A 25,154-nucleotide genomic window follows, 5' to 3' on the forward strand; every position below is an offset into this window, starting at 1 on the left:
TCAACATTCAGAAAACTAAGATCATGGCATCTGGTCCCATCACTTCATGGGAAATAGATGGGGAGACAGTAGAAACAGTGTCAGACTTTATTTTGGGGGGCTCCAAAATCACTGCAGATGGTGATTGCAGCCATGAAATTAAAAGACACTTACTCCTTGGAAGGAAAGTTATGACCAACCTAGATAGCATATTAAAAAGCAGAGACATTACTTTGCCAACAAAGATCCATCTGGTCAAGGCTATGGTTTTTCCAGTGGTCATATATGGATGTGAGAGTTGGACTGTGAAGAAAGCTGAGTGCCGAAAAATTGATGCTTTTGAACTGTGGTGTTGGAGGAGACTCTTGAGAGTCCCTTGGACTGCAAGGAGATCCAACCAGTCCATCCTAAAGGAGATCAGTCCTGGGTACTCATTGGAAGGACTGATGTTGAAGCTGAAATTCCAATACTTTGGCCACCTGATTTGAAGAGTTGACTCACTGGAAAAGACCCTGATGCTGGGATGGATTGGGGGCAGGAGGAGAAGGGGACAACAGAGGATGAGTTGGTTGGATGGCATCACCGACTCAATGGGCATGAGTTTGAGTAAACTCCAGGAGTTGGTGATGGACAGGGAGGCCTGGCATGCCGCAATTCATGGGGTTGCAGAGAGTCGGACACGACTGAGTGACTGAACTGAACTGGTACTGAGTTAATCTGTGAGAAGTGTACATGAGAGTAGGGGAGTGAAAACTGGGGCTTTAGGACCATGGAGGGGAGCCCAAGGAACCCGAAAGGACCAAGGAGCTTCTAGAGTCGGAGGAACTTGGGAAAGCAACCTCATAAAGTAGTGTATGAACTCCTGGGCTTAATCTTGAGCTGAACATGCACAGATCTGATCCTTAATTGCATACCAAAGACTCTGAGAACTCAACTTCGACATAGACTACTATCCAGGTCCCACTCAGTGGCACAGACCTGAGACTAATCAGAATAATACAACAGAGGCTTTGCGAGTGGAATAGACATTGAAATCATAACCTCCCGGAAGACTGGGTAGAACTTGCCTCCTGAACCTGAGTGGATTGCCTAATAAGACAAAAGTACAAGCCTCAGAGTCTTTTAATATCCAAGATGCCAAGGATAAAATCCAAAATTACTCAGCATATAAGGAACCAGAAAAATCTCAACTTGCAGGGGAAAAGAAAACTAACAGATGTCAATGCCAAAATGTTGTAACTATCTGACAAAAAAAAAGCTATGTAGCGGAGGTTGTAAAATGCACCTTGCAGTCCTTTTTTACAGGTTCTCATATAAGAACTAGATCTTTTGCTTTTATTTATTTTAATTGGAGGCTAATTGCTTTAGAATAATGTGGAGGTTTTTGCCACATATTGACATGAATCAGCCATGGATGTACATGTGTCCCCCCATCCCGAACCTCCCTCCCACTTCCCTCCCCATCCCATCCCTCTGGGTTGCCCCAGTTCACTGGCTTGACTTTGAGTGCCCTGTTTCATGCATCAAACTTGGACTGACCATCTATTTCACATATGTAATATACATGTCTCAATGCTATTTTCTCAAATCATCCCATCCTGGCCTTTTCCCACAGAATCCAAAAGTATCTGGATCAAGCACAGAATTTAAAATTACAGATTATTTAAAAGACCATTAAGAGAGTCTTACCAGTTGATTTGAACGTCCAGAATATGAAGCACTTGCTGCTATAGTCAACACTGATTCAGCAGTGAAACTGTAAGCTGAAATTTACTCATGAAAGGAAAACCATACTGACATTATGGGAAACCCTTCTTTTCTTGCAGTGTATAGTGCCTTATTTAAAAAAGACGAGCCAAAATTCAGACTTGTGGCCAATAAGGACCCTGTTCTTTCCTTTCTTGATGACAGGTAGATTCTCCATTGGACTATGTTGACAAATAAATTAAATGTCCCTATTTCATAGTCAGAACTTTTCCATTTCTCTGATCTATCACTGTGGAGACCAGGTGGGAACCTCTTAAAGGCATCGCCAGTTCTTTGAATGCTGCTCTTGTTTTGCCACATTCCACAGGCTAGGAGTTATCTTTCTCTCCCGCTCACAACTTTCATCTCCAACTGCTTTACTAAGTATTTTCTGTAATAGTAGTAGCAGTAACAGCAAAAAAATCAGCAGCCTGGAGGAAGTCTACATACAGGAGAAGAGAGAAAATGCAGCTTGGGAGGCAGAGAGATACCAAATGATGATGTGGTTGGTAAAAGAGTAGCAGACATAGGAAAGGGGGACTCAGAAGAGACAGTGACATGGGAATTATGTAAACTCATTACATAATCCCATAAAACTGAGATTTCCAAAAGAAAATGGAAATCATGGAAGTATAACAGCTTTGGAGCAAAGAAAATTCTTTGCTCCTATTACAAACACCCACCAGAAAAAAACAAACATTTGGGTAAAGAAGTATGCATACTTCCTCTCTCCTTGGGTGGATGTCTGTGATTGCTGCTTTTCTATCTACCTCAAGCCATTGCCATTGGCCTGCCATATTTGTCTTGGCAGCAGAGAGATCGGGGGATGTGGGCCCAGGGAGGGGCTCTCCATATGGCATGCCACGGCAGGTTTTCAGTTCCATTTTCTTCAAGCTCTGTGGGTACTCTGCACCCCAATTCCCAGTTGTACTCTGGATAATGAGGGAAATTACTGACAATCCCTGACCTGGCCCTTTATTATTTCTCCCACTCATGGCTTGAGTTTTCATTTCTCATTAAGAGAAAAATCAAAGAGTGAGAATTAAACACCTCTTGATTTATTATCTTACTGAAAATGGGAAGTTGAGAGTCCTGGAGCTGGCACTGAATGAAGGGCTCAGCTGATGAGATGAGTCAGCCACTGTAGGCTCCCAGTGGCTGTCCTTCTTATCTTCCCTCTTGAGAGCAAAAGGGAACAACCTCACGCCCAGAAGTACTTTGAGTCTATGTTTAGGACTCGGTGTTGTAAAACCTGGCACCTTCTCTGAGCAGAGATAACAGGCTCAAATCACATTGAGTTTTCTGGTTTGGATTTGCAAACTTACTCCAGTGCTCAGTCATGTGTCTGCCCCCATAGATGGTAATCCTCAGGTATAAAGCCTGTGTCCAACTCACCTATTAATTCCCTACTATGTGTCAGGCATATGGCAGGTTCTCAACAGATGAACGGAGAGAGTGAATAAATGCTTCCATGCTAAGCTGAACTGACAGCCCTTAATTTGCATGTCTGTATGCATATTTAATACTACCCTGAACTGAGAGTTGCTCAGTGGTGTCCGACTCTTTGAGACCCCATGGACTATATAGTCCATGGAATTCTCCAGGCCAGAATACTGGAGTGGGTAGCCTTTCCCTTCTCCAGGGGACCTTCCCAACCCAGGGATTGAACCCAGGTCTCCCGCATTGCAGGCGGATTCTTTACCAGCTGAGCTATCAGGGAAACCCCACCACAAAAAGGAAACAAAGAGTGTCTGACGATTCCTAAAATAAATTAAATGTAGCATTGTCATATGGTCCAATGATTTAAAAAACATAAATGAACCTAAACAGATACTTGCACACCGATGTTCATAGGCAGCATATTCATAATAATCAAATGGTAGAAGCAGCTCGAATGCCCATTGACAGATGAATGGATAAACAAAATGTGGTATGTACATACAATGGAAAACCATTCAGTCTTTAAAAGTAAAGAAATTCTAACACAGGCTACAAATGGAGGCCCTTTGAGAACATTATGCTAAGTGAAATAAGTCCAACACAAAAAGATGAATAAGGTATGATTCCACCCATCTGAGGTACACAGAATAGTTCAATATATACCAACAGAAGGTAGAATGGTGTTATCAGCGACTGCTTCTACTTGGTATGACAGGGAAATTCTAGAAATGTATAGTGGTGATGGTTGCATAACAATGTAAATGTATTTAATGCCACTGAATTGCACACTCAAAAAGGATTAAAACAGTTATGTTTATGTGTTGTATATTTTACCACAATGAGCGAGGAAATAAAGCAATGTTCATTTTTATGCTAACATTTCGGAATCAGCCAAGAGAACATCAATGCTGCACATATAGCTTGCATCTAGTTGTATGTGGCAAAGGAGGCCTGCCCTGCATGGTCACACAGTTTCAAGGGGACATGGGCTAGTTAGTTCCTAATAGCTATGCACTGCCCTTTTCCCCGTTTGTTTCCACAAGAAACCCACTGGCTTTCCCCTCAAGCTTCCAAGGCTAGAAGTTACAGGAAAATCTTCCTTGCCACTGGAATTGTACCATCCACCTGAGGATTACTCGCCAACTACTGCCGACTATCTTCCAATGGACAAAGAAACAGTGAACTTATTTGGGGTCACTCTTTCTAGCACCCAGTCTAGAGAAGCCATGTCACACAGGGAGCCAGAGCTCATCCTTACAGAAATGCAACTCTCCAAATGATCAGTTGTGTGGCGCTGGGAACGTCACTTTAAGTGAGCCTCGGTTTCCTCATCTATAAAATGGGGACCTACTATGCCTAGGGCTTCCAAGGTGGCACAGTGGTAAAGAATTTGCCTGCTAATGAAACAGATGCAAGAGACAAGCGCACATGCGCATATGAGCCTGCACACACACATACACAAACACACACACACACACACACACACACAACGCCTACCTCCTAGGGTGGTGCTAAGGCCTAAATGAACTAATAAGTGTTTAGCAGAGCGTTCACAATAAAAAGAGCATTCAATGAATACAATTTTCATATTAGAGATTCATTATTGGTGGTACCAAGAGTAGGGGAAGGAAGTCATACGTGTCACTAAGGGAGCTTAAATATATCAGGTCTACAATCTGAATCTCACACAGGCCAGCCAGTCAGGAGGAGCCTCAGGAGTGAGCAGGAACACCAGCAGGTTATTAAATGGGGATTTCCAGGGAGATGTGCAGTTCTCGAATAATCCTTTTTACTGTCCCTCTCATTCCTTAACTCATTCCTTAATCTTTGGATGGTTTCTGTCTCTGCTGATAGATTTACACCTTTTTCTCACATCTATTAGAGAGTGTACCCATTCACGCTCAGTAAATGTCTTGAAACCTGTGAATCTAAAAATGTTAGGATTACGTTAACATAATGCCAAGTAAACAGAAGTCAAATTAAGAAAGTTGCAGGATGAAGTCATTCCCATCAGTATGATGGTTTGGATGACCTTTGACCATACAATGATGGTTCTTCCATGATTTCCCTCAATCAGTCAAATTCTCATACTGATAGTGCTGACTTGAATTTACTAACTTTAATTATTTTCTCAATTTTAACTATTCAGGTGCATCCTCCCAAAACCTGGAGAGATTTATAGAAACGTAAGTGAAAAAGGGAGGGATAAGAAGTTGTTCTAGGTTGGGTTTCTATTTTGAAAAATTAATAAAAAAACTCTCTGTTATTATCCAGTAGCCACTTATACTGAACATCCATAACTTGTTAGTCACTCTCCAAACACTGGGAAATTTTCACTTCTGGGGCCAGTGACCACAGGATGTGGTTAATTTACATGTATACTTTCAAAAGGATCATAAAAATGTATACAAAGTGGGTAAAACTTAGGTCTGGCCCAAGTATCTGAAAAAGACAAAAAAAGACTGTTTCTTATTCCTGCTTTATGAATGAGAAAACAAGTTTTTGCTCATATTTGACTTAAAATTCATTAGCAAGGCCTGGGGTGTCCAGAATAGGAACCTTGAGAAACCCTTGATTTTTCAAAGTCGACTATGCCCACCGCTGTCGTAATGTCATCATGTCCTACACATCCGGACGTAAGTACCTCAGGAAACTGCTCTGGGTTTACTGATGACAAATACTGTGAAAGGTGGTAGCGTGTCCCCCTACTGGAGACTTCAACCTACTCTAAATGTAGGTATGTATTTATGTGGTCTTTTCCTAATGGAGAAGTGGGTTAAAGATTATAGAGAAGAGGGGAAGTGGGAATGGAGACACTAGAATGAAATAAAAATAGCAAAAAGTTACCCAGAGGATGGCCATCTGAAGATTCTTTCACAGGTTGGTTGTTCCCAAAGCTAGGTGTCCAAGTGTTCGATATTCAAATTCCATCTATGGCTTCTCAGTTTATCTAGGAACCAGCTGTTGGACTATCCAGCCATTGTTATATATGCCATGATTGGAAATGATGTCTGCAGTGGGTGAGTTACTAAAAAATGTTTGGAAGGTTCTTTGAGTTTCCCCTCATCTCCACTCCATTACAGTAGCCTGCTTCCCTATCTTAACAAGTCCTGGACACATGTCGACTCAATAGAATCAACCTATAGAGCTGAAAGACCCTTTGAAAAATATCTGATCCCATTAATTCTTTGCTCTGCTTCACAACAAATGGGTGTGTCATGATCAACTCTGAATTACATCACAAGACATATGCTACTGCTAGCCAAAAATCCAAGACTGAGAAGCGTGACTTTTGAAATAAAATAAAGCAAAATCACAGCTATCCCATAAGAACAGCTTTTTCGCTCATCTTCTGATTTACTTACTCGTGTGGTTGAGATAGCATAGACTTAGAGCTTTGCAAAGAAACCTACACATAGTTCACAGCCAATCCTATTTGTGCCCATGGCCCATAGTAAGAAAGTGGTTTTGCTAAACTGCTAATATCAGTAGTGATTTCAAAATGTTGAATGCCTTCGTTCCCCCACAACATTTTGGAAGGCTTCTCAAAGTCTGTGCATACCCCTAAGAATATGCCGCACATGTGAATGCCATCTGTCCTGTGATCATGGCCAAAAAGAAAAAAAAAGGTGAGATCAGATCTAAAACAACTCCCCAGTAGCCACCCACCCATCATTTTGGAAAACAGAAAAGCAAAGCCAAGAGAGGTGACATGAGTCGTCCGGTTAGTGATGGATGGCAGAGCTGGACTCCAACCCAAGAGGTACTAGAAGCAGGCCACCCTGCTCACTGCCCACCTTTTGCTTTTCTATACTTCACTCATCAAGAGCTTTTTAAGCTTGTGCTAAAAACATGGTTGAATATTATGAAATTGGGTTTGCCCTCGTGGATACCTCCATGAGAGCCTCAGAACTCTTATGGTGAAGGAGGTGTAGACCTAATCAGTGAAGTGAGTTCAGGGCAGGAGATTCCATGCTGCAACCCAGAGATACTCATGTGCCCTGTCTTGGTAGCCCCTAGGCTGATTTACCACTCTCCCCAGAATCCCAAGTCTGCCAAGGCTACATTCTGGGGACCCAAGTTAGCTCTGTGATGAGCCACCTGGTACTCTCCAGTACATAGCAAACACCCCCGAAACCCTCTAGGAACCAAGAGCCACACCACTCTCTGTATTGTCTCATCCCCACAGCAGCCCTAAGAAGCAAGTGCTATTGCTCCACTTTACAAATGAGGAAACAGTTTCAGCAAGGTTATTGAGAAACTTACTTCCATAGTTAGTGAGGAGCAAAGATGAGGGCCCAACAAGGTTCTCTGGCTAAGTTCTCTGTCCTTTCTACAGTCCACACTTGTCTCATTTGCTTTCTTTTATGCACATGCTTTTAAAAGTATGTACTGACCACTTATGATGTGCCAAGCTCTGTGCCCAGTTCTAGGATACAGTGGCAAAGAGGCCACCATCCCTGACCTCAAAGAGCTTATGAAAGGTAAAGCAATGAGCTTCAGCCCCCAGTCCTATCACAGAACAGAAAAATCCTATGGTCAGATCAGCCAGTGCCCCTCCAATCTCTGGATTCTATCCCCTGGGAGTGGACAGAGAACAAGCTGGTTATATTGAGTCAACCTGCAGAAAGACTTTTAGTCCAAGAGCCCCAAATCCCTGAAACTGCATGTTTTCAACAGAAGCTGCACTTGCAGAGGTCCCTCCAGCCTGGCCCTGCTCTTCCTTTTCCAAGGAGCCAAAGGGCAGGTAGACATCAGCCAGAGACCTGTGCCAGCCTCCTTCCCCACCGGGGGTCTGGGCAAATAAACAGCAAGCATTTGGGTGAAAGAATGGAGTTGGCTGTGTGGGGTGTCCCCACGGTGCCCATTTTGCAACGTCCTGTGGAGGGGTTAGAAAAATAAAGACAGATGGCAACTATGCCTCTCATCTGCCAGAACATCAAGGTGGAGGAGATTACCCCAAATGAGCAAAGTGATTTCATAAAAAGCTCAAGCCAGCAACAAATTGCATAATAAGTCCGTCCTGAAAAAAACTTTTAGGATATTTGCTTGACTTTTTTCTTTTCTTTTCTTTTTTTTAACAATGATGCTAGTTCTCTGCTTCTTTCTCTATTCTTTAAACTCATGTAAGTAATAAGGACTTGTTAAATGAATGAAGGTCAGGATTGGAAAACAGCTTTTAGCATCAGGAATTCGAGAAGAAAGGTAAAATAGACAAACTTAGCTTTGTCATTGTAACTCTACTTGATTTGGCTTAAACTAACCCAGCTTTCTTGGGCTTTTGCTATCATTGCCTTCAAAAACTGCAGAATGTGAGTGATACAGAAAAAATTCCTGGAAATAGGGCAAGTATGAGTGAACTATAGCAGCAGAGGCTTGGGTAGCAATAGGAGTGCTTAGAAATGAAAGTGGCCTCAAGAGCCTCAGTTCATAAAGGGTGATTACAAACCTTCCCCAATAACCCAACATGACATCCCTGAAAATAATATAATTACTGGAAATGTGATAAATGCATATGTAGATAGATATCTATATTCATATATATATATATATAAGCATATAACATTAGCCACAGAAATGGATCTAGTTCCATTTTTTAGAGTGGACCTAGAAATTATAAACTGAATATCTTTTACCTAATGGAGAGAGCCAAGGCCACCCTACAGAGGTCGTCTGTGTCGCCAGCTCCCAAGCATTTTTCTGCAGTGCCGTTGTTTCAGATGTCATCCAGGACAGCTGGTCAGCACTGCATTAAGAGGAAGCAGCCAAGGTGCTGATAGATAACAGACTCCAAGGAGTCCAGCTGCCAGAAAACAATCCATTCCATCCAATCAAGGGTAGAAAACCAACAGATAAGGGAAGGGACAGAACTTCTGCTCAGAGGAGTTTTCTCTCCCAGCGTCCTCAGTGGAAGTGTGGGTGGCCAAGGGAATAATAAGAAGTTTCTCAACCACCCAGAATGTTCCAGGCCACATCCTCTTTTAAGGGCCGCAGGACCTCTATGCATCAGGTAATGTGGGCCCAGTGAGTCCCCACCCCATTCCTGGCCTATGTCAAAGAGGCCTCTTCAAAGAGTTTGGGTGGGAAGTCAATAATGTGGTTACAACCGGCGGGCCTGGAGAAAAGGGCTGCCTCAATTTTCCAGGCAAGGATACTGGAGCAGGTTGCCATCCCCTACTCCAGGGCATCTTCCCAACCCAGGGACCGAAACTGTGTCTCTGGCATCCCCTGCATTGGCAGGTAGATTCTTTACCACTAGCACCACCTGGGAAGCCCTCTCTTACCTGGATGTTGAAAAGCACAGAAGCTAGCTGTGGGTGAAATCTGAACACTCAACCACAACAAGTCTCTGGGCTCTTGCTCTGATTCTGGGCAATGTTTTCTGCAGAGTCTGTTTGCCTTCTTCCTCGAGAAGGGGCACACCTGCCACCAACCAGGTGCAATCTGGCTGAAACACCTGCCAGGCTAATGAAATGATGGTGGCTGGCCCTGCACCCAAGTCATGAGGCTTATTTTGCATGATCGGGCACAATTCATCAGGATGAGGAGAGAGTCTGAGCCGCCCCAAAGGCAAGGCTCATCGTCTGTTCCAAGCCCACCCCTGTGGTCCTGACGTGTGAGAGCATGTGCAGGGCACCATTTTCTCTTTCATTATTTTCTTGGCATGAGCGTCTTGTCTCTCAATCTGGTTTTCATATTTCTCCCCTAAGCTCTGTCCCCGCAACCCCTCACCTCTCCACGAGTGTCTGGTGGGAGCTCACCAGTGGGTGAGGAAGGATGCAGGCACCGCGGTAGCAGGCCAACCCAGGATGGCAAAGTGGATCCGACATGGGCCCAGAGCATCCTGGGGAAGAGGTTTCAAGTTTCAGGTTAGCCCAGTCAGCCTTTGACAACAGGTGGCGCTAGTGGTAAAGAATCCACCTGCCAATGTAGGCGATCTGAGATGCAGTTTGATTCCTGGGCTGGGAAGATCCCCTGGAGGAGAGCATGGCAACCCACCCCAGTATTCTTGCCTGGAGAATCCCATGGACAGAGGAGTCTGGTGGGCTACAGACCACAGGGTCGCAAAGAGTGGGACACGGCTAAAGTGACTTAGCATGCCCACAAGGCCCGGGAGGTGTTTCCCAAACCACTGGAACTCTTTGATCACTACAATGCTAATACTAAGTCCCCTCAAAAATCACCAGGGGAGAAAGAGTACACAGATAAAAATGGCATTGAGAATTTTTCATATACAGAGTCATAGGGACCTTGGATGGCATCCAGAAGAGGTGACCAACCATCTGCCTCTCAGACCCTTCTGAACTTGCCTGAGCTCGCAATGCACACGACAGGATATACCTGCCAATGCACACGTGTAAATTATCTAGGTGTACGTGATGTAGCAAAGATGACTGGAGGCTGTTCCAGCAGAAACATCATGGCTTCTATTCTGACTTCAAGCCATTTTGGTTAAGCTTGCTTATTTTGTGAGGTGCCCTTTCATAAATGCAAATTAGCTGAGATTCTTTATCATCAGGGTTGTGTCTCTGACCAAAAAAGAATCATTAAAGAGGAAGTTTGGGAGACTTTCCTCCCTCTTAACTCATCTCGCTTTTAGGTGGTTGGCGAGGCTTAGCTCAGCATAACTGCTCTGTGCCAAAGTGCTGTTGTATCAGCAGAAAAAACCAAAACCTGAGATGCCAGGGCAAAAGTTAATAGGTGTGCATGCTAGCTTTACCACTGACAGGAGACAGGACACAGACTCCCAGCTTGCTCTGTTTCACCCCTGCTCTTGCACTCCAAACACACAGCGAAGGTAAAACCTGGTTACTCTGGGTGGATTCTCCTGGTCTGAACAAGCCCACAGGGCAGCCCGAATCCCCTCCACACACTGGGGTCCTTCTAGTGTTGTCTGCAAATCAAGCCTTACCAGTCTTTTACCCCTAGTAGGTAGGCAACCTATTCTCAAATCCTTCTGAGTACTTTTTTTTTAGGTTACAGAGCCTTTTTGTTCATAAAACCATATAGTTTTCCCCAAAGTAATAAAAGCCATAAATATAGAATTTTATTCTACATGCTGGGGTTTTGTAAAATGGGCATCTTTTTCCCTTTCCGCCTATCTCTTTATCACAAAGTCCAAGGAACTCACTACCTAGTGTAGAAGCATATACACCGACCGCAACAAATGCCCCAAACATCAGACTTGCTCCACCTTTTCCCCAGGATGGGGACAGGATGCTCACCACGGACTGGCCCATGTGACCCTCACATGCATGGTCAGCCTGTCACCCTTGGGATAGCAACAATGCGAAAGTTTTATTTGGCTAAGTGAAATAGGTAGAGCGGAGATGACATAAGATGACAATGTTTTCTGCCCCTTGCATTAAAACTTAGTTTTCTTTCTTATTTTAGATAGAATAAAAATAATATGAGGACCCCTTTCATTTGGATTGTTTCTCTGATCACAAAATAACATCTGTTGTAAGAAGTTCAAATAATACAGGGTTTAGGAAGGGAGAGTTATGCCAGAGTCATTCCCTACCAGCCCCCACAAGCCTGCTCTGACCTAACCAATAGAGACAGCTTCCTGTATTTGCATCCAGATTTTTTTTTCTATTCAAATTCTAACTTACAGGCTGATTAATGTTCATTGAAATGAAATATTATTATGCTTAGTGCTCTGCAATTTGTTCTTTTTGATCAACAATATTTTTCAGCAGTCTTTCCCATGTTAATACATGTAGATTATTCTCTTTAAAAATTTGTTTTATTGAGATGAAATTCACATATTGTAAAATTAACCATTTTAAAGTGAATGATTCAGTAGCATTGAGTACATTCATAATGTTGTGCACCCATCTAGTTACTTCATTCCTTTGAATGGCTGCATGGATGTACTATAATTTAGGTAGCCAGGCTTTTTAGTTTATTCCAATTTTATTCTATTCCAAGAAATGCTGCAATATTTGTATGTATATTTTTGCACATTTGTGCAAACATTATTAAAGGACAACTTCCCAAAAGAGAAATGTCAAACAAGGTTAATAGTTAAGCCAACTTCAAATTTTGATACATTTTGAAAAATCCCTTCCAAAATGACAACATGGATATCCATTTAGGAGCAGGTCCCTTAAAAGTGACAATAGTGAATACCCCTAGGGACATCTTTCTATTCCCTCTTCCCATGTCTCTTATGTCTGGTCCAACTTGTGAGTCATGAACTTACTTTTTCTGGCTTAGAATCTGCATTTAATGCCCTAGGGTGGCAGTGACAAAATGCTTCAACCTGGGTAACTTCAAACAAAGGAAACATTCTCCCACAGTGCTGGAGGCTAACAGTCCAAAATCAAGGTGTGGGAAGGGCCAGGTTCCTTTTGAAGTGTCTATGGAAAATCCTTTTTTGTCTTCTCGTCCTTCTGGTGGCTCCCTGCAATCCTCAACATTCCTTGGCTTGTGGCAGCATCACTCCAGTCTCCACTTCCAGCATCACATGGCCTTCTTCTCTATGTATGCGTCTCTCCTCTTCTTAAAAAGACCCTAGTGATTGTATTTAAGGCTCATCCTAATCCAGTGTGATCTCATCTCAACTGATTATATCTGCAGAGACCCTGTTTTCAAATAAGGTCACAGTCTGAGGGATGTTATTCAATCCATAGACAGGATCATTAGGTAAATCTGAAGTTTTAAGAACTTAGAGAACATGATTCCATTTAGATTAACAACAGGCAGTTTAAAGCCTACAGAGTAGATGAAAATCATAGAAAATTCTATATTCTCTCGCAGGTTAATGCAGGTTAGTATCTTAAGTCAAATTTGATGTGTACTTAGGGCTTGTACAAAAATCAGTTGTGCAAAAAATAAACAATAGTAGGCTTATATATTAAATCCAAAAAATGTTCTAGAATCCCTATTTGTACCTTGCCTTTTAAACATAACAAGAAAAAAAAGAGAGAAACAAAGAAAAGAAGGGAGATTTAAATGAAATTTTCAATGATTTATTTCTAGTATTTTGTACATTTCTTATCTTTGCTCTTTGCTCTTTTTGAAGACAAATGAAATAAATCAACAAGCTTAAATTCAATAAATGTCTAATTGAAGCTAAAGATTTGCTACTTTTAATTCACTTATGATTTACATCTTTGTCTTAAATTCTTTGATTTTAGGACCATGCTCTTATAACTACTTTCATCTTCTGTTTTCACTAACTTTTATGGAACAAAGAGTTAAAAATAAAATTTTAAATTTAAAATATCCTCTATCGAGCACAAGCACTACCACATAGAGAAAGGCAGTGATGAAAATCTGAATTGTCTGCTGACAGATAATGTTGCAGGGGTATAGCCTGGAATAGCAATCTATCAGGAAATTCATGAAAGTTCACATTTAGTGCAGAAAGAAAGGATGTAGTGTGGACACATAATGTCACTTCATTTCCCAGTGAAAGTCTGTTTCCCTGACTATGACATATATGAAAAATTTTAAAGGCCAAGTCGCAGATCTCAAAGCACCAAACAAATAATAAGCAGTACCAGGCTCCTTTGATTCCATTAACTGTGTGCAATAGTCAGGATCAGTGACGTTATACTGCAGGAACAAACAGCCCCTAAAATCTTAATAGCATACACAATAAATATTTACTCACTCACATTACATTGTCCATCAGGGATCACCATGGAGCTCTGTTCCAGGACTCACTGGTGGAGCAGCTGCCTTCTAGAACATTGTTCAGGCCCATAGCAAAGAAAAAGGCCATCCTAGAGGCTCTCATACAACCAAACATGACAAATGTCATTTCTGCTCACAACTCGTAGGCCAGACCTGTCAGTGGCCCTCTTAATCACAAGGGAGTCCAAAAGTCAGAAATATTTTGCATATAAATAACCAGTGTGTGTGTGTAAGAGAGTGTGTGTATCAGGGGCAGGGAAGTATATTTGCATTTATTTATCCTTATAACCTACTAAGATATTTTCTGTTTCTTTTGCCAACAGGAATATTGATCCTCTCCCAGAAATGACCACTCCTGAGAAATTGTACTCCAAGGTCATGCAGACTCTGCAGTATCTAGATTCCCACCTGCCAAAAGGCAGTCATGTTATTTTACTTGGCTTACCAGATGGAAGATTTCTCTGGGATCATTTGCATGACAGATATCATCCTCTTGGTATTAGAGATTCTTTTACTCTTTAACAATGTCAGTGTATTCACAGTTCAAATATATGTAGCTCAACTGCATAAGAATACACCTAAAAGGTCACCAGAACCAATCAAGGAGAGAGTACCCAGGTACAGGATCTAAAGGTCAGTATCCAAAGGTGGCCAGAACCATATCAAAGTCAGACAGGGCAGACACAGTAAGTAAAGAATTTGGACAAATTGAAAGGTACAAGTTTAAATAAGGAAACTCCTTCACTGAAGGTGAGATTCAGAACACAGAACAAGCCAGCGAAGCCCAAACAAGAGACAGAAAGGGGACAAACAAGCCCAAGGGAAGGATTTCTCCAGACCTCAGTGGTGAGTGCCCCCTGGTGGCCAGAATTCTAATGGGTTCTGTGAACCTGAATCTTCCCTGGTAGCTCAGCTGACAAAAAATCCACCTGCAATGCAGAAGACCCTGGTTCAATTCCTGGGTTAGGAAGATCTGCTGGAGAAGGGATAGGCTACCCATTCCAGTGTTCTTGGGATTCCCTGATGGTTCAGCTGGTAAAGAATCTGCCTGCAATGTGGGAGACCTGGGTTCAATCCCTGGGTTGGGAAGATCCCCTGGAGAAGGGAGAAGCTACCCACTCCAGTATTCTGGCCTGGAGAATTCCATGGACTGTATAGTCCATGGGGTCGCAAAGAGTCAGACACAACTGAGCGACTTTCACTTTCACTTTCTGTGCACCCTGGTGGCAGCTGGGAGTTCTATAGGACACAGTCCTCCAGAAGCCTTGCTCCCTGCTTCTACGTTCTTGGAATGCTTGGCTCTGAAATGCTTTAAAGTTCCAGGAAATTTCTAATAGCATGTCTAGCATTCCAGATCCTTTACAAAGATTGTGAAAGTAGTAGTAATTCACCTTGGGAAGAGCTGCCATTACTGACCCTTAAAACAATTCTGTAAGATAAATGTTTCTATTAATTTCACTTGATTGATGAAAAAAACTAAGGCTCAGAAAGGTTGCGTAGCTTGCCAAATGTTGCACAGCTTATTGTATATGTAACCTGGGTGTAGCAGGGTTCTTTTTCTGTGTTTCAGGGAAGAATGTCCTTTAAAAAAATACTCATTGTATGCCATGTGCTGTTCAAGGCACTGTGTAACCATCAGCGAACACTATAGTCAAAAATCTCAGCCAGCATAGGCTTAGGTTACAGTGGGGGAAAGATTCCAAAAGTCAGAGGAGGCTGAGTGTTACTAGAGAAAATTAAGCAAAGGGCAGATGGGAAGCACTGGCCTCAGGCCTCTCAGAGGGGCATCCACAAGGAGAGGCTTGGGGACCATCATCTCAGCCCCATATCGACAGCACCTGTGCCAGTCTGTCATGGAAAGAGACTGTCCCTTCTCTGGCATTGCCAGGTCTGCCTCCTTAGACCAACCCTGGAGGTGCAAACAGTTTCTTGTGAGTCAGATGAGCAATTCAGAGGGGGTGACCTGAAACTCCTTCCTTTGTGTCCATGGTGGGTGGAGGAGAGAGCTTTCCCATGCATCCATCACATCCCTGTGTCTTTTCAGTCGTCTCATGTCCTCTTCCTGCAGTTCCTGCTTGATCCAACCTCCCTACCACCTCCCTCAGCAAGTTCCACCCCTCCCCACATAAGAGAAGAGCAGGGACCCTTCAACCAGCTCTCAAAGGGCTCTGATCCCTTCACTGAGTTCCCCGTACTGGGGGACGATAGTAGATATCCACACACCACACTCCCAACCAATGAGACTAAAGTCATTTTCTTCTTCAGTTATGAAACGTACTATTAATGTTATTACTGTCTAAGAGGACACAGTTTAGCCTCTCATGAGGAAAGTGTGTCCCATCTGTTCACATGGCTTCGACCACGCCCTTAAGAAATGATTGTGTGATGACACAGTGAACTTTACTCCAATCTGGGCTGCCTTGGACATGTGAAGGACAACCACTTGGGCTAAGAATAGCTCTTTGAGCCACTGGGGATGAAAATTTCACTTCCCCTAACAGATGTTTTCAGATTCTCTAGTGGCGCAGATGGTAAATAATTCGCCTGCAATGCAGGAGACCTGGGTTTGATCCCTGGGTTCGGAAGATCCCCTGGAGGAGGGCATGGCAACCCACTCCAGTAGTCTTACCTGGAGAATCCCCATGGATAGAGGAGCCTAGTGGGCTACAGTCCCTTGGGTTGCAGAGTCGAACATGATTGAGCGACTAAGCATGGCACAACAGATGTTTTCAGATTCCTAGATTTCGCCCATGCTAAAAAATGCTTAGGGAAGGGAACTTGGAGGCAGGAGAAATATGCTCCCAATTTACTCCATCACACCAGTATGGACTTGACTTTGGGTTTTCTGACTTCAAATCTCATTCTCTTTCCATGAACTGCAGTTAGACTGCATCCATAAGTTTTTTCAGATATGCCATGCAATTCCCTTGACTCAACCACAGTATTTAAAAATGACTCCATGTAATTTGGAAGACAGCAAGGAAAGGAAAATGGTGACTGATCAGGGACTCAATCACTTGGAGGATTCTCTCAGTCCCTCATCCAGGGACTACCCACCCAACCCCACCCATTATCATATCACACCTGGAGATACAGGGTGCTACTGGCATCCAAGGGTTAGAATCCAAGGATGTTCCTAAACATCCTGCAATGCACAGGACAGCCCCTCCACAACCAGGAATATCAACAGTACCAACGCTGAGAAACCCAGCTCTAGGCTTTGTCTTTTCCTCAAACAGCCTCCCTCCAGCCGCTGATCTAGACTAGCAATTCATAGCACAAAAGCCAAAGGTGGAACAAGTGTGTTCCATATCAACAACCCTAGTTTGGTGCATTGGGGCGGGGCAGGGGGATCCAATTGGGGAGAAAGTTGAAACCACCTAAAATTTCTAATGTTTTTCAGTTATTATTCCGATCTTAAATTATCCCTGCTGTCTGGTTGCCATGGGAAATAAGTTTTGAATTCCTCAAGAAGCATCAGGGTCCTTCCTAGACAGACTGGGGAAGTAGGTGGGATTCACCCAGCATCCTCATTCCTCCTCTGGCAGGCTCCTAACTCACATAAGATGAGAAGGTTGAGTAGGGGCTGCTGCCTTCGCATTGTCTCCATTCTGTTCCTGCTCCCCCTCCAATCTTTGGATCTTCGTTCCCACAAGACAGGAACCAGCAGTGAAGCAGCCTAATGCTGGGTCAGTCTCAGGGCTTGGTTGCTCTGCCCAGGTTGGGGTGAGTCTCATCTTAATCAATAGCCAAACACCTGAGTCTGGTTCCCGGGGCATAGTGCTCAGGGTTGTACAAGAACTTAAGAGGGGGGTTCCATTTATTTCTGCCTTTGAGCCAAGAAACATGATGATGATGATAATCTGTAGACTTGACTTTAGCTGCCCCTTAAGGATTAAGAAAGAGGCCAGGGAGCAAAAGGGATTGGGGAAGAAGCCCTAGGTCAGTGATTACATTCTCTGCTGCCTCAATAGTACAAGTCGGAATTCAGCCCATCTATTCAGGAAAGAGGTTAAAGGCCACAGCATCAGATCAGCAGGCAGTGGAGGCCCAGAACAAGAAAGGGTGTCTAGCTAACTCCCACCAGGGAAGAAGGAGCTAGGATACCCTCCTTAGCATCATTCCTCTTCGCCTTGTTTGTGAATCACTGCCTGGTAACTGCCTGGCTGCCAAGGGCTGTGACAGCCCCACAATCTCTACTAGCAATTAGAATTCCTGGTGAGAATGTTCTATCTTTTTGAGGAATTACCAGAAAGTAGGTCTCACACATTAGGATTGTACTTGCATAGATCTTTTGAGAAAGTTTGTATTTGACCAGGAATGTGTCCTCTCAGGCATAGCCTATGAGGAAGGCAGTCTTTCTGTTAATATGTCTGAGATACCAATTATCTAAAGATGATACTAAGGTGAAGTCCTTGTCCTCTAAGGAGAAGGAAAAACAACTACATTGGGAAAAAGATTATACAGATCCTGACAGTAAAATTACCCTGGGGCCAACAACACTTGTACAAGCATTCTGGGAGCTATCTAAAGGGTTAAACTGTGGTCAAGAAATCTGGGAGTACTGGCTACAAATAAGTCTGCCATATGGCCTTCCTTGAAGGGCCTCTGCCACAAGACATCAGCAATAACTTCATTTTGCCTCAATTATTCTTAAACTGAAACCTAATGCATTTTAAAATACCCCACCTTCCATTTTTTTACTAGCTTCATCTCTGTTTAAATTAATGTGGTTGTACCAAGGTTTAACACACTTAGATGGTATTTCATGAAGGTGTGGCTGATCTTTGTTGGTACTAGGCTTTTATTAGTACCAACTTTTATTTTTATTTTTTAGTATCAAGCTTTTATCAGCACCAAAATTTCAGTTATGGTCCCAACATTAAATACACTCCAAAAACTGCGCAAAAGAACTTACACATGACTGAGATATTAGGTGCTACTATAGCAGCTGGGGTAGAAGATACCCTGCGATCTTAAGCGGGACCATAGGGCATCCACTGGGCCAACCCATGGGCTCCCAGCCCTCACACACACACACACACACACACACAGATTGTTCCACTATTGTGGGACATCCCTCCTGTCCCTGTCCTGGGCATTCATGACCACCTTTCTTCATCAGATTTACTTTCTACAAGGAGCTGTAGACACCACCTCTTTACATGTAGATACAACATTTAGGTAGGATCAGTCTTTATACCAGGGCTCCTCAGTATGGAAAAATACCATTAGAGTAACAGGGATAAAAAGTAATACATAAAAAGAAAGAGCGAATAACAACCTGACAATTTCAATCAATGGAAAAAAGCATAAGAACCATTTTCCTTCTTCCCCATCTTTCAACCATAAGCCCATCACAAGCACTCTCAGTCAGCCTTTCACATGACCAGACCCAGACACCCTAACCTTTAATAGGCAGAAATACCAGACAGAAGGGAAACCAACCCATTACATCTCTCCCATTTATCTTCTAACTACAGTTAATGTGCCCTTATCCTGTCCACAGACCTACCTACTCACCTAAGAACTTCTTTTCCATTAACCTGATCCGATTAGAGACAGAACCAGAATACCCAGGAGATAGAGGGGAAGGAACAGGGACTGGAAGATGATCCAGAAGGAGGATATGCCTTGTGGTCTCATCCTAACATGTGCTGGGGCCTCAGCAGTAGCATAGTAGGAAGCAGGGTGTAAGCTGGGATGCAGCAAGGCTATGGATCAGCTTAGCCCCAACAGAGGAGATAGCCGATGACTTCTCCAGAATCCAGGAGCAGGATAAACTCCAGTCCCTGTGGATATCAGTGAAGTCCAGTCTTTCAGATGAGGAAGAAGAGGGTGTAGAAATGTTTCTTATGGTCAGGCATGAGGTGCCACTTCCTGCAGGTTGAAGAGACTTCAGCCACTGGGCAAGGGAAGGAGAGAGAGAGGCCACCAGGTGAGAGTCAGGGCCAAGCAGGTTGTCAGGGCCCCAGCCAAGCTCTCTAAGGTTTATTACATGGCCCCAGTACCAACAAAGAAACAAGATGGCAGAGGGAAGGCTGGCACTCAGGGGCTGGATCAGCAAGAGCCAAGGCCTCCCGGCAGGGGAGAGTTAAGGGTGGAGATGCAGGTTGGAGGTGTCAGTCATTGCAGCTGGGCTAGGCTGAGACAGGCAGGGACACACACAGAAAGTAGGCAAATTGCAAAAGTACATGCGCACACACACACACACACACACACAAAGAGGGAAAGCAGACTCAGTGATGGAGAGCAGGATCTTGCAGAAAGATGGGAGCTGAGAGCTCCATGTGGAGTCCATAAAATGAAAGTGAAGACAAGAGCCAGTGGCTTGGGATTCATCTAAAATGTGAAAATGCAGACACCTTTGGAGCACAGAGAAGGCCCCGCGTGTCACTGTGACTTTAATGGCGATAATAAGCCTGCGGTTTTCCAGTCCTGGGATTCACTCACCCACCCAGAGACATAATATATTTTCCCTCTACGACAAGAAAATTGAATCTATCTTTCAGTCTAACTGATCTGAGGTATAAGTGAAAAATAAGACTGTGTTCTATCACCTTCAATCTTTCTCTTCGCTCCGAGATAGGCCCTATTATTTTCCTTTATTTTTTCGGGCGTGAGAGAAGTGTTAATGGATAAGACATCAGTCATTCACCCCTGAGATGTGGGAGAGCCTGGATTTTGTGTCCCAGCTGCAGCATGAAAGTTGAATTGCCACTGGGGTGAAGTAGGAGGGGAGCGGATGGGGAGCGGGGGATATGGTAGAAAGGCCAGGGGGTGGGAGGTGTGAAGAGAAAATAAATTATGCCCCCAGATTCTGGGTCTACAGTTGATATTTGGAAAGACTCTGCATGAGCTTGCATTTGGTGCTTATCACTTTATTCTTATGTACTTCTTTAACTTGCACCAAAAGCACCAAAAATAGAGCCCATCTATTAATGGGGGCTCAAGTAAGAGAACTGGTGGGCCATAAAGGGGTATAACATACTAGCTGCTCCCAGCAGATGGCTGCCCAAGCATTTGTGGAAACCTTCAGTTCACCAAACTATAAAATAGAGCATGATCAGACCTTCAGACATTTGATTGTCCTGTCATAATTGGAATATATATTTAATTGGGTCAGACTTCAGTGTTTCGTAAACACAAAAGGAGGATTTGGTCAACTACACCTTGCATGCTCCCTGGGCCCCATGTTGGATACCATTGCCAGGAGAAAGCCACTGCTCTGCCAAGTCCTTCGTTAGTGGTGTTCTGGTCCATATGGTGCCCTGTATCCCTCTCCCTGGAGTCCTGCCCTAGCCCATGATAAGAGCTCAAGAAGGGAGTGAACTCCTTAGGGCTTCTCCTCAACTCTGGGTGTCAATTTCTAGGGAGCTCAGAAAGAAGGAAAGCCTAGGCTTCCTCAAGAGCAATACCAAGTGCAAAACCCGGAAGGATCCCTGGGGACACCAGCCTTCTGCAAGGGAGGCAGGATCACCTATCAGGGTCCCTAGTTGGCTGCTCTATCTCTGAGTGCATGCCACAGGCCAGATCCCTCTGTTTTCCAGGCCAGCTCAACAAGGACGTGACCTACGCGCATTTCTACTCCTTCCTGAACTGTCTCCAGGTGAGCTCACGCTGACTTCTTCCAAGGCCATGTTCCCATGACCTGCACCATTCTTCTGTAATCAAAGTGTTTTCCTGCTCTCAGGTCAGCCCCTGCCACGGCTGGATGTCTTCCAACAAGACGCTGCGGAATCTCACTTCAGAGGTAGGGCTGTCGTGGGTCCTTTGATCCCATCTTCTAGTATTCTCTACCTGTGTTTGCTGCAGGATTTTCACTGGGGATGGGGTTTTGGCAGGGCAATGGCCTCCAAGCTGGTGAATTTAAAAAAAAAAATCAAACTCTTGGATGCTTGAGGAGCCAAGAGAATGTGGGGTGCCCTGTCTCCCAACTCTGCCTCACTGAGCCTGTCATCTTGCCATGGTCCTCAGTCACTGTCTCTGTGTGTGCCTCTCTTGTACGCACATTATGCATGTACGCACACTCACAGATGTCTGTGAAAGCTTGTCCTAGACATTTTGCAGAGTCAGAGAAGTGAGCAAGGTTAGGTATACACAGAGCTGGAAGTCTCCCAAGGCAAGGGAGGACCAGATGCCCCAGAGCCTTCCTTTCTTCTCTGAAAAAGGTTCCCACATTTCTTTCACAGATGGTAAATAATCTCTTTGGAAGGGATTTATTTAAAAGTTTTTACAAGGGAAATATGTCTTAATTTTTTAAAACTTTGGAATGTAAAACAATACAAAAAACATTAGCAAAAATCACTCAAAATCTTACCACCCAAAATTAATATGTATGTCTTTCCAGTATTACTTTCATAGCTAGTCATTTTGGGGACTTGGCCTGCATAGTATCAGAACACATGTATTGTTTTATACCTTCTAATGTTCATAATTATTCCTCCACATCATAATTTTGTAATCATTTTAGAATACAGAGTACATGAATATACCATGGTTTATTTCATCCCTTGGTGTTGGACATATGAGTTGTTTCTAATTTTCCGCTATGATATATAGCACTGTGATGAACCTTTTTATATATAAAAATGTATGTCTTTGTGTATTATGTCTATTTTCTTAAGATAAATTCCTAGAAAATTATTGGTCAAAGAGTACACCAGATCTGATCCGTATCACCAAACTGTTCTCTAGAAAGGTTAAACAAATTGACATTCTCAATCACATATCCCATGGCAATACTCTTTATTATCACGATTGTTCATCTTTTCCTTGACAATACCATGGGGAGAAAATGGTATCTTATTACTTTAATTTGCACTGATTTGGTTCCTAATGAATTTTAACAGTTTTGTATGTTCGTTGGCCATTTGTGCATGAACAGAATTTAATATGCAGAGCTGCTCTCTGCTGATGACTTGCAGTGGGGGTGGGAGTGGGAACTATTGATTTCTTTGTTCTGCCTGAATTATCTCCCTAAAGCCCAAGTCTAGGTTTCATGAAATTCTCCCTGTTTCCTTTGTATTCAGAGAGCAGAACAACTCTCCACAACGCTGAAAAAAATTGCAACCAGTCAGAAATTTATGAACTTCGACCTTTTCTACTTAGATTTCGACTTCCAAAAAAGTAAGTTTTGCTTGGTTTAGGTATTGACACAAGACAAAAGCAGCAGCCACCATTTAGAGCCTTCCTGGGCAAGGTGTTTGTTTACAAGTGAACAGGCAGTAGCATGGACAGGGTCACAGTTGCCCATCCTGACACATTAATAGCTCTGAGTATTGGAAGAAATAAAGTATGAGAGTCTTTCTGGAAAGGTGGAAGCTTAGCATCACCTCCTTATTTCACCATTATTTTAGAATCCCTGCAGCAATAGAGCCAGTGACCAGTCAGAAACAGCTCTGGGCTGGGAGCCAACAGGTCAGTGAAATCATCTTACTTATTCTTGACAGTTTAGTAATGCCCCACTTATGAATGGGCTAAGGATGAGTGTGACAGGCCTGAGGGATAAGCTCATGTCTCTTCCCATGGGCACTGGATTCCCTAAGGACTCAAAGCAAGGCAGATTCCCAGCCCCCACACATGATAAAACAAATCAGAGTCTCAAAAGGAGGGGCTTCAGATGCCTATGGCAAAATGGACAAACCATATCCCAACTTTCTGGAAAGAACACTGCTGCTGCTTTTCTAGCACTCTCTCCAAACACTGGGGTCACTGATGAGTGGTCACAAGAAAGCAAGCATGATTACTGGATTTATCCTTTACATCTTGACTCTGAAAAATTATTATCTACTGACTTTAATCCTTCCAGTCCCATTTTCATTTCTAAGTAATTGTTACACAAGACAAAAGCCTCTGCTGTTTGACTGCCAGCTGAGATGATGCTAACAAAAAGCTTTGCAGTGTGTGCAAAGGATGGGCGATTTCTCATAAGGAGTTTATCATCTCTATCTCCCCACCACCAACTCCCCCAGCCCAAGCATCTGGGATGAAGCAGATGGCCACCATGAATTATCAAATATTGCATTAGCTGACACGTTTTGCATTGTAGACTCTAGTACTTCAATTCTGAACATCTTTTCAACAAGACTGATCTCTCTTAACTAGATTTCCTGCCTAGGTGATACATATTTCCCTCATGGGGAGAGACATTTTGATAAATAACTTCTCATTAAAATGCAGAGTTAAAGCCTCATTAATGAATTCCTGGTGAAAACAAATGTACCACTAAGTAATCTTTGATCATCACCAACCCTGAATGTAGATAAAGTTTTTAAAAATATAATAATGCCAAGCATTCACTAGAGACTGTCTCATTTCCACAGTAATCTCTAGCGCTGTCATTTGTTATCTTTGGGACTACTGGAAATTCCCTGAACATTTTCAAATTCTCCTTTCCAGACCTGGAAACAGAGACACTGTATCTACATAACAAGTCTCTGTGATGATTGTGTGAAATAATGTGTAATCTTCCTAAATGCCATGCCTGGAACATAACCAGCACCCAGGAAAGAGCACCATTCTCTCATACCCTGGCCACTTAATACACAGTTCAAAATGAACAGGATCCATACACCAGGGTGGCTGGTTATAAATGCAGAGCCCCAGGCCCCACTCCTAATTAGGACCTGCCTAATCAGAGTCTGTCTGCATCTGGACATAATCCACAGATGATCCATACACACATTAAAACTTAATCAGTGGGGCTCCGATAATGCTCCAAGATTAAGAACTTAGTCACTTAATCATCATATTTTTACTAAGCCCTCCTATGTGCTGTACAGGTGCTGGGAATCTAGTTAACAAAACAGAACAGTCCTTCTCTTCATGAAAGATATAGAGAAAAGGGCTTCCTCCCAGACCCCATCCTGACCAGCATTCCACATACTTGGAAGCAGAACTTCTTCAGCACATTCTCTTTTTTTTTTTTTTTTTTGTCCTCAGCACATTCTTATCCTCAGAGCAGCAGTAAATGCAATTTAAAAGTTTCAGTTAAACTGAACATGCTACATCAACCTTTCTGAGAAACCTCCTAGGTATCTCTCCTTGTTTGTCAATTCTCATCAATAGTTCGAGGAACTTCCTGAAAATTTTTAATTTCCTGATATTGAAGGTCCAGTTTTGGTACAGGGATTTCTTTGCCTTCTCCATATGAGGTTAGTCTCCAGTGGGAGGGAGAGGAAATGGTACCCTGGGATCTGCCTCTAGAAACATCCAATACAGCATCCCACATTTTATAGCTATGTGCCACCATGTGCCCTTCTGAAAGAACTGGAATTTCTATCTAGTTTTCAGGAACTATGGTGACGTCTTCACCTATGCTCAGTGTTAGATTACTCCAA

At 43.2% G+C, this 25,154-nt stretch overlaps 1 protein-coding gene across 5 annotated transcripts in view; it reads left to right on the plus strand.

Annotated features, from left to right (window-relative positions):
• The window catches only part of AOAH (acyloxyacyl hydrolase), a 180,274-nt gene that overhangs the window by 135,504 nt on the left and 19,616 nt on the right, over positions 1-25,154 (plus strand). For 3 of the 5 annotated variants that reach the window (XM_043463197.1, XM_043463196.1, XM_043463195.1), the window contains exons 15-20: positions 5,315-5,351; positions 6,111-6,185; positions 14,136-14,308; positions 21,363-21,421; positions 21,506-21,565; positions 22,845-22,941. In XM_043463197.1, coding sequence (XP_043319132.1) covers positions 5,315-5,351; positions 6,111-6,185; positions 14,136-14,308; positions 21,363-21,421; positions 21,506-21,565; positions 22,845-22,941 — 501 coding nt within the window. Of the gene's footprint in view, positions 1-5,314; positions 5,352-6,110; positions 6,186-14,135; positions 14,309-21,362; positions 21,422-21,505; positions 21,566-22,844; positions 22,946-25,154 lie in introns of all 5 variants that reach the window. The other 2 variants (XM_043463198.1, XM_043463199.1) reach the window with 2 other exon arrangements.

The sequence above is a fragment of the Cervus canadensis genome, chromosome 3 (genome assembly GCF_019320065.1).
Source record: "Cervus canadensis isolate Bull #8, Minnesota chromosome 3, ASM1932006v1, whole genome shotgun sequence".
Taxonomy (NCBI): domain Eukaryota; kingdom Metazoa; phylum Chordata; class Mammalia; order Artiodactyla; family Cervidae; genus Cervus; species Cervus canadensis.